The 16,159-nt window shown below is 30.9% G+C and overlaps 1 protein-coding gene across 1 annotated transcript; it reads left to right on the top strand.

Moving 5' to 3' along the window:
- The first annotated feature begins 3,333 nt into the window (after positions 1–3,333).
- On the top strand, positions 3,334–10,452 carry LOC25492445 (vacuolar fusion protein MON1 homolog). Its single transcript, XM_013600554.3, has 14 exons — positions 3,334–3,818; positions 4,023–4,102; positions 4,350–4,421; positions 4,520–4,559; positions 4,668–4,769; positions 4,879–5,000; positions 5,091–5,223; positions 5,299–5,390; positions 6,965–7,046; positions 7,140–7,204; positions 7,319–7,609; positions 7,744–7,835; positions 8,429–8,493; positions 10,279–10,452. Exons 1-14 carry the CDS (start codon positions 3,492–3,494, stop codon positions 10,372–10,374), a joined length of 1,659 nt encoding a protein of 552 aa, XP_013456008.1. The 5' UTR covers positions 3,334–3,491; the 3' UTR covers positions 10,375–10,452.
- The last annotated feature ends 5,707 nt before the right edge of the window (positions 10,453–16,159 follow it).

Raw genomic sequence — 16,159 nt, 5'->3', positions numbered from 1 at the left:
AAGTCTTTATTGCTTTCATTAATCTAATAGTCTAAATTCTAAAGTTATTTATATATTAAGAAAATTAATAAATTTTTGCTACTTTTCATGAATTTATTTAGTCGTTTACTTCTTCAATTTTTTTTTTTGTCTTTTGCTTATATAATGTTTCGAATTCTCAAAACATTGAGCAATCTAACTCTCACAAGTAATATCTTTAATTATATATTTATCATATTTTAATTTTTTACTCAAAGTAATAATGATAATGATGCATAATTTTGAGTTTTTTTACAAAATAATAATTGATAGAACCCTCACCCGTCTCACAGTAACTTGTGAATGCACATTTGACCACATTTGATATAGATTAAAAAAAAAAAATATTGCTTAGTACGAGAGGACCAATAAAAACAAATAAATCACACTACCACTATCCATAATTCTCACTAAAAAAACAAAATTATATAATTTTAATTTTATTTTAGAAATAAAAAACTGTAACTATCAGTAAAAAAAAAACTATAAGTGCTAGTTTCTCTGTATTATAAATTTTCGTCGTTTTTCCAACCCCTACTAAATACATCATTGTACAAAATTAGAAAATGATGATAAAATCTAAACAAATTGAAAACGACAAATAATAAAGAATAAACAAACCCAACATCGAGTCAGTATTTATTTTGATAGAGAGAGTGATGAGACGATACCTATGATGAGGTTATGCTCAATTATTGAAGTGTGTCTCTTTTGATGAAAAGAAGAAAAGAAAATGCTAATAAATGTCTTTAAATTGTTGTTTAAATATACGAAATAATACAACTTTTATATTAAAAATTAGAGTTGTGTTATTTAAACAATTATTTATATGATAATTTTTTAGATAATCAAGATTTTATAAAGAAAAAGATGTATTGATACAAAAATCAAAATAATAAAAAATAAATAAAAACATAATATAAGTATAAGTGATAAGTTTACCATAAAAATTGTTAAGAGATGGTTATATAAATATTAATTTTTTAAAAAAACTGTATAGTCATTGTTAGCAAAACATAAAAAATCAAAACGATTGTTGGAGATTTGAGGAAGGAAAGGGAGTAGGGTCATTGTAAGAGCAGAAATTGAAAATAGTCTTGGTTGCTCAATAAATTGGTGCATATCGCATGGTGGGTGGGGTTTCGATGTGATTTTTGGCAGGTTAGGTCTTGGGAGTTAATAAAATGGCCACATGGCAGGTCATCCTCTACCACAAATAGCCTAAAAATATCCAATCATCGACATAGTGGATGATAATAGTTAGATATTAGTGTTTTCCTTAAAAAAAAAAGGTTAGATATTAGTGTTTATTTATTAAAACAAAAGAAATGCTAATAAATTCTCTTTTGGACACTCTCTCTAACATTCACTCTTTTATTGGATAAAATCAATGTATGTCCTACCACTTTATGTGGATTTTATTTCCAAAATGTATGACCCATATCGATTTAATTCGATGAGAGAATGAGTGTTAGAGAGAGTGTCAAAAAGAGAGTGTTGCTAATACTGATCTTAAAACAATAGTTATAGATAGTGATTTTTGAATTACAAGTGATATTAGTTTAACTTGAATCTATCGAAAGTAGTATAAAAGGATTTTATACATATATTTTTCTTTAAAGAGGATTTTATTTTATACATATATCTAATTAAGAAGAGTGTTATGTACATTCTCTTTTTAACATTATCTCTAACAATAATTTTTTATTGGATGAAATACATGTGAGTATCACATATTAGAAATGAATTAAACTCTCACATAAAGTGGTGAGACTCACATGAATTTCACCCAATAAAAGAGTGGGTATTAGAGATAACTAAAAATAGAGTGTTCTTAACATTTCTCAGCTACTCAATTTGTTAATCGAGAACAACAATCAATCGAATGAAGGTTAGTCAAACAAAAAACGATCAATAAAAAACAATTAAGTCTTTCTCAAATCCAAATAAGTTCACGAAGATCGTTGAAGCATTAAGACCAATTAGAGCTAAATGGAGTGTGACAACTTGATGTTTACTCTATTACACCCAAAATTTGAATAACATTACGAGACAAATAGCAAGTCAAAGTCAAGTGACTATGTGAAATGCTAAAGTATTTCAAAACAAAGTCATTTTTTTTTACTACAGATACAAATATTCAAAACAGGTTGTATCACAAAACAAGCATATATACTCGAAGAAGGTTTTCCTCAAATTTTAGATAAATGCAATTTGTAAAAAGGCACTACCAACCAATATGAATATAAACCCTCGATTTAGTTCTTAAACTGTCACTCTCTCGTCAATTTAGTGCATATCCAATTAAAATCCCATCCAACAATTTAGTTCCGTTATCAACAAAATTGATTTAACCCGCTTAGGTTGGTTTGGTGGTATTAGTTTAGGATCTGAAAGTGTGCTCCTCCTCAAGGTCTCAAGTTCGATTATCTGTGGATACTCGAATTATAAAATTCGCCCCTATACACTTTCTTGTGCCATGAATTCATGGAAAAAACATATTGTATACAATTCAAACTGTATCAGCGCAAAGACTTGAACCTGTTTGTGACAGGGATGTCCGGTTTAATAACCTTACTAACCATAGTAACCCCCGCCCTGTGTTTTAGGTCATTGTTAGTGATTTCTGCTATGTCCAGTCGAAAATCCGATTTTCAGACTATTTGATATAATTGCTCCAAAACTTGCCGAGAAAATTAGGAAAAAAATCATTGAACAAACTCCTTTAGAAAGGATTTTCTTACCAGACTCCGCTCCTCAAAATTCAAATTCTCAAGAAAATCCTAAAAAAAATTACTTTAGCATTATTTGATTTTTAAAATCTTTTTGGTGGTATTTATTTATTTGACGAATTTTATCATTTTTTACTATTTTTTAGTTGACTTTAAAAGTAAAATTCACAACTGCTGAAATGGAAAGAGTTCTAATTGTTGCTTACATATAACATAAAAAACTGATATTTGTACAATCTTTTTTTGACAACTTTCCTTCTTATACTCACATTATGTGTTTACTTTCTTTCTCTATTGCTTTGGTTTCTGTGTCAATATTTCATTTTCCTTATAAATTTATGATTGTCACAAAAATTGTCATCCAAATAATTATTCTAATAACACAACGCTTTCAAATTATATAATTTAAAGCATGTTTTATCTTCGTTCGAATTATATAATCCGAACAACAGAAATATTTAAGGAATAAGTCAGAGGGCGCGCGAGAAGAGAGTACGTTGGGAAAAGTAATTGCCAAAAATATTTGAGCATTGGTTGGGCCAGTTTAGGCCTTGAAAAGCAATGAACTAGCCCAGCCCGGAAGCATGAGGACACGATCGTTGCCTTGTCTGAACGCAAGCACGAACCAACCGGTCAGACTTCACCACGGCAATCAACGACCGACTGGCAGCAGCGTAAATAACAAACTAACAAAACAAATTTCAAAACTCCAAAAAATTTCTCTCACTTCACTTCCTCACTATGTCATCATCATCTCAATCCACCGAACCGGTAACAGAAGAAAGAGATATAGATATTCGAACTTCAACCGAACCCGGTTCAAATACTGTCTGGGTTCGAACCGGTTCCGAGCAAGAAATGGATCTCCCTTCAAGCCCTAGTAGTAGCGGTTACGCCGGAGAAGGTGGAGGTAGCACTAGTGCCACCACCGGTTCCGCAATTGAGATCGAACATGATGATGAAATTGAAGAAGAAGAAGAACAATCGAGGATTCGGAATCAAATCGATGAAATTTCGATCACTGATTCTAATACTGATTGGATTCCTGGAAAACGACATCAAGATGAGGTACTTACATTGAATTCACCTCTATGTAGTGCATGCATTACTATAATCGTCTCATCCATTTGTAGCACCAAATGCATGTGTCAGTAGTATTCGGTGATTACATTGAACTATGTCATTTTCGCAAGTGTCAATTATTACTGGTATCGGTGTCTGTTTAGTTGTTTCATGGACTATATCTATCTATAAGTATCGTATTATGTGCAGGACGATGGTTCTATATCATGGAGAAAAAGGAAGAAGCATTTCTTTATTCTTAGCAATTCTGGCAAACCTATATATTCTAGGTTAGTTCATTCACTCATAGATTGCAAAAAACAGCGGATTATTAAAATTCCGCTATGAAATAGTGTTATAGCAGCTATTTGAAAACTTTAACACTAGGTAGTGTATCACAGAACAATAGCAATTTGTCGAAATCTGCTACGCTATAGCCGTATAGGGCCAATATAGCTGTTATTTAACAACACTGTTCACAGTCACATGGTCTTATTCTTGATTTTCTTTTGTTGCATTTTTTTTGTTTCCTTGTAGGTATGGAGATGAACACAAGCTTGCAGGGTTTTCAGCTACTTTGCAAGCAATCGTTTCTTTTGTCGAGAATGGGTATTAATACAATCTCTCTTTCTGTTTCTTGTTAATTAATTGAATAATAACACTAATGTACGTATTTTAATTTGATTTTGCATTGGACTCTTTGTTAGGGGTGACTCTATCAAATTGGTGAGAGCTGGAAAACATCAGGTCTGATCAACTGATCACATGCTTATTATTATTTATTGATGTTTTTATTATGCTTGGATTTTATATGCTTCATTATTATTAACATTATAGTTTGAAAATATGGTGTAGGTGGTTTTTCTTGTGAAAGGACCAATTTACTTGGTTTGCATCAGCTCCACGGAAGAACCTTATGAGTCGTTAAGGGGGCAGTTGGAACTAATTTATGGACAGGTATAATTGAGTTGTACTGTGGAAATTACTGAATTCGATTACTTCTCAAATTGACAATGCTTCATTAGGACGTTCTAATGACATTTCCTTGTTGTCCACATATGTGCAGATCCTTGTTATATTAACAAAATCAATAAACAAATGTTTTGAGAAGAATTCGAAGTTTGATATGACACCCTTACTTGGTGGAACAGACACCGTCTTCTCTTCTTTGATTCACTCTTTCAGTTGGTTTGTTTCTCTGCTCTTAGCATGCCCTATTTCCCAACTTTCTTCTTTATATCTTGGTAGTAAATATTGTTATTTGTGTGTCTATTTTAGGAACCCGGCTACATTTCTTCATGCCTATACTTGCCTTCCTCTTTCTTATGCAACGAGGCAAGCTGCTGGCGCTGTCTTACAAGACATTGCTGATTCTGGTGTTCTGTTTGCAACACTGATGTGCAGGCACAAGGTTTGACTCTGGTAACTTTTTTCTTTTTATTTATCTTTTGACTTAGAATAATAACACATTGAAGGTTGAATGCAGGTGATTAGTCTTGTTGGCGCTCAGAAAGCTTCCCTTCATCCAGATGATATGTTGCTGCTGGCCAATTTTGTCATGTCATCAGAATCCTTCAGGCAAGTAAAATTCATAATATTTTTGAGATAGCACTCACAATAGCCGATGGTTTAATTTGACTGTATAACTTACTCCACGTTTCTTAAAGATTTAGTTAATTGTTTATTTTGGTTATGGAAGTTATAAGCATTCTAGTGTTTTCTTTTAGAGGTAATTATGGCAACTATGATTTATGAAAACTTGATGTATTAAGTTTTCCTATCTAGGATTGAGATGATCTTAATCCTCCAGTTCTTATGAATCTTATTTTTATTGCAAAGTAATTTAAGTTAACATGTAGATCTTTGCTTAAAGTTTCCACAACTAAGTACTAGTATGTTTTGGATATCTTCCATTATACGGTGATCAGTTTTTTAGATGGGGAGACCATGTTGATTCTTTACAGCTAGGGTTGCTCAAGCTTGGATTGTCGATATAACTAATCCACAACCACTTGTTATAACATATAACCGGATATCATAACCAATACATACAACCGGTTTTATTTTCACAAAACCAGTTATTGGTTTAATTACCGGTTTTAGATTTTAAACCAGTTTTAGATTCTACTAAATTTTTATATATAAATGTAACCATCTTTTCTTTTACTCGATATAAACAATTTTTTATTCATGATATAACCGATTTTAGATATTAAATGAACCATGAAATTCACATTTTTTTTGGGTACTTTTTTAGTTCCAACTTTCAGACCAAGAATCATTATCCAAATTTACGTTTCCCAAAAACTAAACAACCAGAAAATAAATTGAAATAAAAAAAAAAAAGAAAATTAATTGGCGAATAAAAATGAAGAATCTGAACCTTGAGCAAAGAACATGATGAATTGTGGAGGACTGTGCATGACAGACCGGCATGGGGAGAGAAGCGCCGTGGACAACGTTGTATTGGATTAGCAGTTAGACATGGACAACGGTGGCACCATCACAGAGGTTGATGACGGTGACAATGATGACAAAATCAACGACGGTTGTGGGGTTTTCTTGATTTGATTAAGCCGAATCGCAGATCTATTCTCTTGTTTTACTGGATGCCAATCCTCTCTTAGATATAATTATAATTGCAATTATTATTAGTTCTTCATACTAGCAGAATACAAAACACAGGAATCCAATGAGGGAGAGAGTCAATAGGTGGGAATTAAGCGAGAAGCAAAACAGAATTTGGTTGGAGATGTGAGATAGTGAGACTGAGAGAGACCAAAGCAGAATTTGGTTTTGCCTTTGATTATGGGTATCCAACTAATTGGATATGGTTATCCACCAATATCAATTTATATAGGCGAGTAAAAAAAATCCAAATCAATTTATCCAGTTTTGCTTAACCGGATCTGGATCCGAACCTGGTTGTGGTTAAACCATTTATCTGGTTAAAATGAGCAACTCTATTTACAGCTTTATTCTCATTTAGCTTTAACATTTTAAATATTCGGTCTAGCGTATTTACTGTTGCTATTACTTATTGAACATTCATACATTAAAGGAGCTTAATTCTTGGCTATAGTATATGGATTTCTTATTAAGCATTCTTTCTGCACGTCCTTATTCTATTTCAATGGGCAATAATTGTGCAGGACGTCGGAATCATTTTCTCCAGTTTGCTTGCCAAGATACAATCCTTCAGCATTTTTGTATGCATATATCCACTATTTTGATGTGAGTTAGATTTTAATACATGTGCACTGGCCAATGTTTTTATTTTTCTTAACATTAGGAAAGAAGTGACAGTGCTTTGTATATATGTGGCAGGCGGACACATACTTGATGTTGCTAACCACTAATTCAGATGCATTTTATCATCTTAAGGATTGCCGGTAAATGACGAGTTATAATCCAATCTTACTATTGTTGGTGGTGGTGCAAACCTTAACTTTACAAAGCGATCACATGTCTCTGTTTAGCAACTATCTTTCTATGGAAATTTGTAGGATTTGTATTGAAACGGTCCTTTTGAAGTCCAATGTCCTCAGTGAAGTTCAGAGATCCTTGCTAGACGGAGGAATGCATGTTGAAGATCTACCACCAATACCTCAGTCTGGAGCAGCTCATTTGGGTCAGCACATGCATCCATCAGATTCTCCTGAAAGATTTAAAGACCCTCATCATGGCATTGGGGGTCCTGCTGGGTTGTGGCATTTCATATACCGCAGTATATACCTGGATCAGTATGTCTCTTCAGAGTTTTCATCATCAATTAGTACTCGTCAACAGCAGAAAAGGTGCTATTTTTTTTTTTTTTTTTTTTTTTACGTTATCTCAACTTTTTATGTCTTTAGGTGCTATGGCCTTTTTAAATTTTTCACCGCCGTTGTGTATTTTTCTGTCAGAAATATAACCTACTTAATTATTGCAGATTGTATAGAGCTTACCAGAAACTTTTTGCATCAATGCATGATAAAGGAATCGGACCACACAGAACTCAGTTTAGAAGAGATGAAAACTATGGTAATAAATATTGTGGCTCTTACCGCATATTTTTGGGGATTCTGTCTCAAGTAAAATGGATATCTGCATTGTGCGTCTTCATTTTGACTATTTGTTAATTGGGTGGAGAATATGCATGTGTAAGGACATGGCATAATACATTTTTTACATTGGTTTTTCGTGAAACGGCATTTAGCAGGATGTTAAATTATTTTTTTCCTATGTCTGTTATGTCTAAATGCATTGACGCACACTGATCATACTTTTACAAATTTTTCCTCGTAATATTTAACTTTTGTATCTTTCTTGGTAATTTTACTTACCAATACACAAACAGAATTAATTTGAGCAAATTTACATTTGCTGAATATTCTTGAAAAGTTGATTCTTTCCAAATACAATCTTTTATGGAAAATTGAAGCGGTTGGGTACAAGTTCATGTCTTTTTATTTATTGCTTTGTTCTCAATTTTAAGCTTTTATGGTTATTTTAGAAAGAAACTTTATTCTATGGAGAAATTAGCTGGTTCACCACGAGGACAGTTTTTAGATTTATACCAATAAAAGATAACCACTTAAACTTCGATGAAACTCATATCACCTTTTTCGTGGCAGTTCTTTTATGTTGGGTGACACAGGATTTTGAGCTTTATGCTGCCTTTGATCCCCTTGCAGACAAGGTACAATTTTTTCTTTTTTTCTTGAATGTCCCTTCCCTTATGTTATCCATCAGTGTCTAGGCATAGATTCATAATTAACTGTCGATGAAGACCTGTTTGAAAACAAAGTATTAGAAGTTTGAATCGATCATTATGGATGTTTTGCATACCGTTCTTCTCTTTAAAAAAATAAAATAAGGATTTGGTGTAGTTTTTATTAGGCCAAATGCAATCTATGGTCCTTTAAGTTAGAGGTTTGTAAAATATTAGTCCTTTATATTTTTTTTTTGTTAAATATTTATCCTGAGTCGTAAATTGTGTACGCCATTGCCCTTTTTTAATTTTTGCGTCAAACTGTTAAAAGATGGTGACATGGCAAGTCCACATAGGATTACAATCAATATTTTATAAAATACATTCTAAATATGAAAGCCTAAATTAAAATAATTAGGGTTCTTAAAACCTTTAATCAAACCCAGAAATTACCAGCTCTCTTTCAATCTCTTCATGGTAGAACATCAAGCTTGGTCCCAGCAATTTCCAGCCTAAACCATTTCCATCCGTAACATTGTCGTTCAAATCCATTCATCAGGGAAGCAATCTGAGGGAACAAAGCATGCATTCTCTGTCCCTCAACAACGCAAATGCAAGAACAACACACACTCCGCACTCTCACTCCTGCACCTTCATCCAGTCCAAACATGTCCCTTCCTTCCTTTTCCTCAAAACAAAACCCCCAACCCGTATCCGATGCCTGTAACAACAACAGCAATATCATTGACATTGACATGGAAACTAGTAACCTACATTTGAAGGCACAAATCAACAATAAAAACCCAATATACTTCATTGAATGAACCCCAATCTTCTAAGTGTTGTAGACATTTGAAATTAAAAAAGGACAGATCCACAAAAAAATCACTGTAATTGCATTGTTTATGATATGGTTAATTATGAATTATTACCTAAGAAACAAGGGATTCCCTCTTATTGAGTTTGCGTGAAATTGAAATTGTACGGTTGGGTTGAACCAAAGGTGGGATGAATTCAAATTTAAATGGAAGAGAAGTAACAGTTTTAATAAAAAAAACGGTTCTGAGATTGACATAGAGATGAATAATAAGGGTTTTGATCTCACTTGATGTGAGAGATGGAGAAGAGAAAATTCCATAGAGAAAACACTTGATGATGATGATGATGATGATGATGATGATGAAGAGGTCGTGTTGAGATTTGAAAGAGGGTTGGTAATTTCTGGGTTTGATTAGAGAGTCTTAAGAACCCTAATTATTTAATTTGGATTTTATATTTTTAATAAAATAAATTATTTTACACAATAAAATATTGATTGTAATCCTACCTGTACTTGCCACGTCACCATTACAACGTCCATGTTAGTGTTTTTTATCTGAGTTTGAAGGAAAATTTAAAAAAGGGTAATGGTGTACACCCTCCTCCGGTCACTATTATAAAAAAAAAAAATCTTTTCAGATTCGTTGAATAATTGATGTATCTGGTCTATATATATCAAAGGGTGTACATATTTTATGACTTAAACAATCAATTTGTTACAAAAATAATAATTTAAAAGACTAATATGTTGTAACCTCTAACTTAAAGGACCACGGATTGCATTTGGTCTTTTTATTAAAAAGCAAAGCTGTTTTGTCTACTTGTTTGTAAAAAGTAGGGAAAGCTATATTAAATAAGCAAATGGTCAAATTTTACAAATTACTGTACATGTATTTCTTTGCAACTCTAGTTTGATAAATTCTCAAATGTTTGTACACTGTTGAATATATGCAGGCCTTGGCAATAAAGACATGCAACCGTGTTTGTCAATGGATAAAAGATGTGGAAAATGAAATATTTTTGCTAGGAGCTAGCCCCTTTTCATGGTGATTTATTTGCAAATTCTGTAAACATGTACTATAATTTTTTTATTAAATAAAATTCCTCTAGCATTTATTTCTTTTACAATTTCTATTAGTTTTTTTTTTCTTCTTTTTATTTGAAAAAGAAACTATCCATTGTGAAAATTATTATCACCTGTTTCCGACAACATCATTTTTAATGGTGGTAGAATTAATGATATACAAAAATAAGATTACAATGTCCAGGCTCTGTTTGGATGGATGGAATGGAACGAGTGGAATGATACAAAAATAAGATTACAGTGTCAAGTGTGATATGGTGAGCCTTATCGATCTAAAAGTGAAGAAAATTACTTGTGCATCAGTGAATTGGCTGGTGTTTGAATGGTGAAGATTAATCCAACAGATAAAACATGAGAGATTCTTAATGGAGACAACTAATTTCCACAAACACCTGCATGCAATCTAGTGCTATGTTAGTATAACCAAGAGAATGTAAAAAGACTCATCCTCACATGATGGGTTCTTTCTTTTTTGTTCTTTTGGTTCATTTATCTGAGTTTATATTTCCTCCATTAAACTTGCCAAGACTCGGTAAAAAAAAGTAGATGTACCTACATCATAAATTGTACAAAACAGACTACAGACACATGCCTACTTTCCCGCTTTTTCCATGAAGTCCAATTCAAGTTCAACCGTGCACTTGTTTTGACGAAATTGTGATAGAAGTTCTAACTTCTAACCAATGATTCTTGCAAGACCCTATAGTTTCCAAGTACAATCAATGCAAAAATCAAAACATCACCAATTAAAAGCTTCAAATATGTTGTATCTTGAAATTTATTTGATTTTGTCTTTAGTCATTGTACTCATACTAAAACTGCTAAAAATAAGGTATTAATGTCGAAAATCTAACCAATTAGGAGTAATTGCTAAAGAGGATATGATAATGTATATTTTAACATGGGATGGGTGAGTCGTGTAATCTAAAATATCTCTTAAGAAAAGAGAGTGTACTTTACTAAAAAGAACACATGAAAAAGGAAATAAACTATGTGAACATGGAATGAAATCAAATCACTTCAAAACAAATCCTGAATTTGAACTTGACGAGATCACAATAGCACTAAATCGACCAGTTGAACAAGAAATCGATTAGTTTGTCTATTGATTTAACCATGGTTATTTGTTAATTGTTTAGAATCGAATCAAATTGAACTAACTTAACTATGAATTATTCAATCGAGTATTTCTTTTATATAAAACTTACTTTTCATATAGTTTTTAAACAAGGAGCAGTGATATTTGAACAACTCTTTTGGTATAACTTTTGGGACAACCTTGTTGTGTTCTCTTCTTATTGGTTAAAAACAATAGAGAGAGAAAAAGAAAGAGAGAGAATAAGAAGATAATGTGAGTATGAGAGAGAAGGTTGTACAAAAATGATTATACAAATATCATTTCTCTTAATTAAGAGAAATATCAGCATGTGTCCTTAAGATAATTTCTTTTAAGTTCGCTATCTATATCAGATAAAGAATCCAAAATCCAAAAGATATCCAAATTAAAGAGCCGTTTACTTTAATCAATAGTAAGTTGTAATTGCTTGATCATCATCTCCAAAAGTTGAATACAGGAATGAAGCCTACCACTAAAATTCAAGAAATGTGAAAATAGTTAGGGATATTTTAGTAAAAAAATAAGCAATACAATAAAAGTTAAAGAGAATTCTATATAAAGGAAGACAATAAAAGTAAAAATTCTAAATAAAAGTAGTAATAGTAGTATAGACAGTGTTCCATAGAATGACATATGTACCAAAATGTCATAGTATAGAGATCTTTACACCAACCCGTCAATAACAAAGCTCACAAAAAAAAAAAATGGATATAACAATTAAATATAATTTTGATATTAGAAAATATATTCTCGTATATGAGTGAGTGACATATACGGTTCTTCCATGGAATGTCATGTGTACCAAAATAATGTGATGGTCCATTAAATGCATGGATGACGATGATGATAAGGTGGTGACTGTGTTCATTAGTTAGGTGGGGAAGAAATAATAAATAAGAATAAACTTTTTTCTTCACAAAGCCTCTTTCATCATTTACGTTGGTCTTCTTCATTGTGGATTCGGTGGCTCCATTTTTGTCAAATGCTCTATTCAGCAATTTCGGAGATTACAAAAAGTTATGTTCCCCACTTAGTCATATTGAATGAACATAAAAAAAAACTTTTAAGGAAAATATTAAGTGTCCTTTTTTTTTTACACAAGAAAAATATTAAGTGTCTTAAGAAATATAATAAAATTATCTCAGAAACAGTAGTTAGCACGACCCAAATATTAATACCATCTTTTAGACCAATTCTATGACACGCAAGTGAAACAAGTCTTGCATTATGCACAAGTTAGTTTACATTATTGCAGTGTTAATATAATCCATTTTTGTTTGTTCAAAAAAAAGTTTACATTATTGAATCAATAAATTTCATCATTAGATTAAATGAAATATGATATAATTTATTAATCAAATGATAAAAGATGGCATATATGCAGGGGCCAAGGTTCGAACCTCGGACACCCCACTTATTCACCTTTGAGGTAAATTGACCAAAAAAATTGAATAGTAAAAGATACATTTGTGTATGATGCAATATCATTTTAAAAATACACCTCAGATGCAATTAAAAAAATATTTGTATACACTGTTTATGTGTTTTTTTATCTGCATATTATTAACATATTAAGAAATCATCTCTATTTTCATCAATGATATAAAATAAAAATAGTTTGATATAAATACATTTTGCTAAAATAATCTTAGTTAAAATGGGTATAAAATAAAATACTTTAAACATTAAAAAAAAAATTAGGATATACTAAGTATTAGAAAACTCCTTAAAGCATATAAAATGGTAGTCCTTCATCTATCTAACATCAAACTAAATAAACACCCTCATTATAGAATGAATAGATTTTGATATTTGTAGATAAAAATTGTTATAGATACACTCTCTTTTTTCACTATCTTGTTGTGAGTCCTAAACTTTCAATATACTCCCTCCGTCCCACCCTTTTATTACAGATGAAGGGTGCCAACATACAAAGAACGAAGGAAGTATAAACTGTGTTAATGAGATTGATTGATTATTAAGTATTATCACTAAAAAAATTATAAAATAGATGATCTTATCACCTTGCTCGATATTGAATAAGGCAACATAACTTTTCCTTTTTTATAATTGGCAAGATAACTATCCTATCACCTTTTATTATCCCCCTACCTATGTCGTCGTCTGTCATTTACAAAAAGAGAAGCCACCATAGTATGCATTCATATTGAAGAAAAAAAACACAAATATTTAGGGTTAAGTTAACGAATGTTATAAGAGTAACGTTTAAAGATTTTAGTAAAGAGAATATTGTCCTAATATAAACATATTATATTTAGTATTTCAAATAATATTTTAAGGGCACTAATTAACATTCTAATTTTCAAATATATTTGCGTAATCTCACAACTAGTACTAATTTTCAACTAATATTATATACTTGTTACTTAGTTGATGTTAACTAGTACTATCTTATTTTCTAAGGTATATTTGGAGATTTTTTTTTAGTGAATATGGAATCGAAAAGTAGGGAGTAATCTCACAAATTCAAGTCACGTGACATCATGTTATTGGTCCTTCAACTTGAGTGGCTCTTGCATTATTAACGACATTATGAAAAAGCAAGTGCATCTGTTTTACTTTTACCATCATGACCACCATGTTTGGAGCCATTACCTATTTGCGTAAATCTTTTCATAATTATTCTCAATGTTCCAACTTACTTTTACATAATCATTAAAAAATCAACAATTAATAACAATTTACTTAAAGAATAGTTGGATGAAATAACATTTTCCCTTTTCATGAGTTTAATCAAAGGTCTCTAGTTGATTTTTCATAAAGAACTAAAGTGTTTTTTTGACAAAAATAAAGAACCATAGTTGATATTCAATGAAAGCAACTATTAATAAAGAACCATGTTGTGAGAAAGTTTTGTCTTTCATATTTATGGTCTAATTTATACCTAAAAAATCAACAATTTTTACATATCAAGGTAATATAACAATTTATTTTTTTAGAAATAGGCCTCAATTATAAAAAAAATAAAAATCAATGATGTGTCATTTTCTTTTTTTAATGCAAAAATAGTCAATGCTGTGTCATATTTATAAAAGAATAAATATATTCTTTTCCAATAAAAAATTCTCTTAATCCATCAAAAATATATTTTATTAATAGTTTATTTATGTTTAATGTAAATATATTTTTGAAAGGTTTATGTAACTACTTTAAATAATGGTAATTTTTTTTTAATGAAAATGAAAAATTATAGGCTAAATTACATTTTTGGTCCTCTAACTATTTAATTGGTATAAGATTAGTCCTCTAACTAAAAATTGATTTATTTCGGTCCTCTAAGTTTCTCACTGTTACTACATTTAATCCTTTCTGTTAGTTTTATTCAAATAAACGTTAGAGTTTGTGTTATGTGGGTCCTCTAACTTTATTTATTAGTATCATTTTGTTCCTATGTCTTGTTAAGGTATTATGATTAAATAGTGACTGATATTATTGGTAACTGTTATGGTTCATATCTATGTGTGAAACAGGAGGTCAGGTACCCACATAACACAAACTCTAACGTTTATTTGAATAAAAACAAACAGAAATGACTAAATGTAGTAACGGTGAAAAACCTGGAGGACCGAAATAAATCAATTTTTAGTTGGAGGACCAATCCGATACCAATTAAATAATTAGAGGACCAAAAAGATAATTAAGCCAAAATTATATCATTAAAATATACTCTTATACGTACTAGGATGATTCCTTCCTCTTTTTTTTTTTTTTTTTTTTTTTTTTTTTTTGTGTGCCTAACTTCTTTTTACAATAACGTAGAGAGGCCCGTAAGATGCTTTACAAACACAACAATATGGAAAGAGGGGCACTGTTCTACAAATATGGTCGTCGAATTGTGGTTAGTGTATAATTGTGTTCATATTCTATGTTTAATAACATTACAAACTTTAATTAAAGTGCATTCGGAAAAAGTTAAATTCTAAATAAAATACAATATAAAAGAAGTGGTCCAAAGTGATTGAATACCCCAATTTTTAGGTGAGTTTTACGAATTTGTCAATATATTACTTTGCTCGTGTTTAATGGTTGAATTTTAGCTTGAGAACGCATTTTTTATGCTAAATTTTTATTGAAGTTTATCAACTAATAAATTATGTGTTTGCAAGAAAATTTGCATCATAATGTCATGAAAATTTTAATATAAAAGAAATTATCTAAACCAAATGAGATTGAATATAGCAAAAGAGGCTAATCTCCATACAATATACGGTTTCAATTATATGATATGCAACTAAAATTTTGCATTTTTATTTGTGTTGTTTGTCACGTATCTGCCACGCAAGCAAAATTTAACATACTGTAGTTAGTAGTAATTGACTAAATGATTAACTTAAATTAATTTTGTTAAACTAAATAACCAAACTACTACTAGTACATTTAAAAATTAAAGGATCAACTTGTACCCCTAAAGTTAAGTCAATCAAAAGTGGACAAAAAAGTACTACATTTAAACCAAAGTTCAATTAATATGATTAAAGTGAAATCAAGAAGAAAAAAAAACCAGGACCTTGGTGCTAGCTAGCTAGTACGTACCACTAAAACAAAAAGGCCTAAACACGCTATTAATTTCAATTACGCGGTTCATTAACTGTCTCTCAACATCAAACCTTTTG

This window comes from Medicago truncatula, chromosome 4 (assembly GCF_003473485.1).
Source record: "Medicago truncatula cultivar Jemalong A17 chromosome 4, MtrunA17r5.0-ANR, whole genome shotgun sequence".
NCBI lineage: Eukaryota > Viridiplantae > Streptophyta > Magnoliopsida > Fabales > Fabaceae > Medicago > Medicago truncatula.
This window is presented reverse-complemented; position numbering and strand designations above follow the sequence as displayed.

What these genes read in the sequence shown, in the direction of transcription:
- LOC25492445 (XM_013600554.3), top strand. Translation starts at nt 3,492, where the DNA reads ATGTCATCATCATCTCAATCCACCGAACCGGTAACAGAAGAAAGAGAT. An exon ending in TGGAACTAATTTATGGACAG is followed by an intron (nt 4,770 to 4,878) that starts GTATAATTGAGT and finishes ACATATGTGCAG; the next exon opens with ATCCTTGTTATATTAACAAA. An exon ending in CACTGATGTGCAGGCACAAG is followed by an intron (nt 5,224 to 5,298) that starts GTTTGACTCTGG and finishes GGTTGAATGCAG; the next exon opens with GTGATTAGTCTTGTTGGCGC.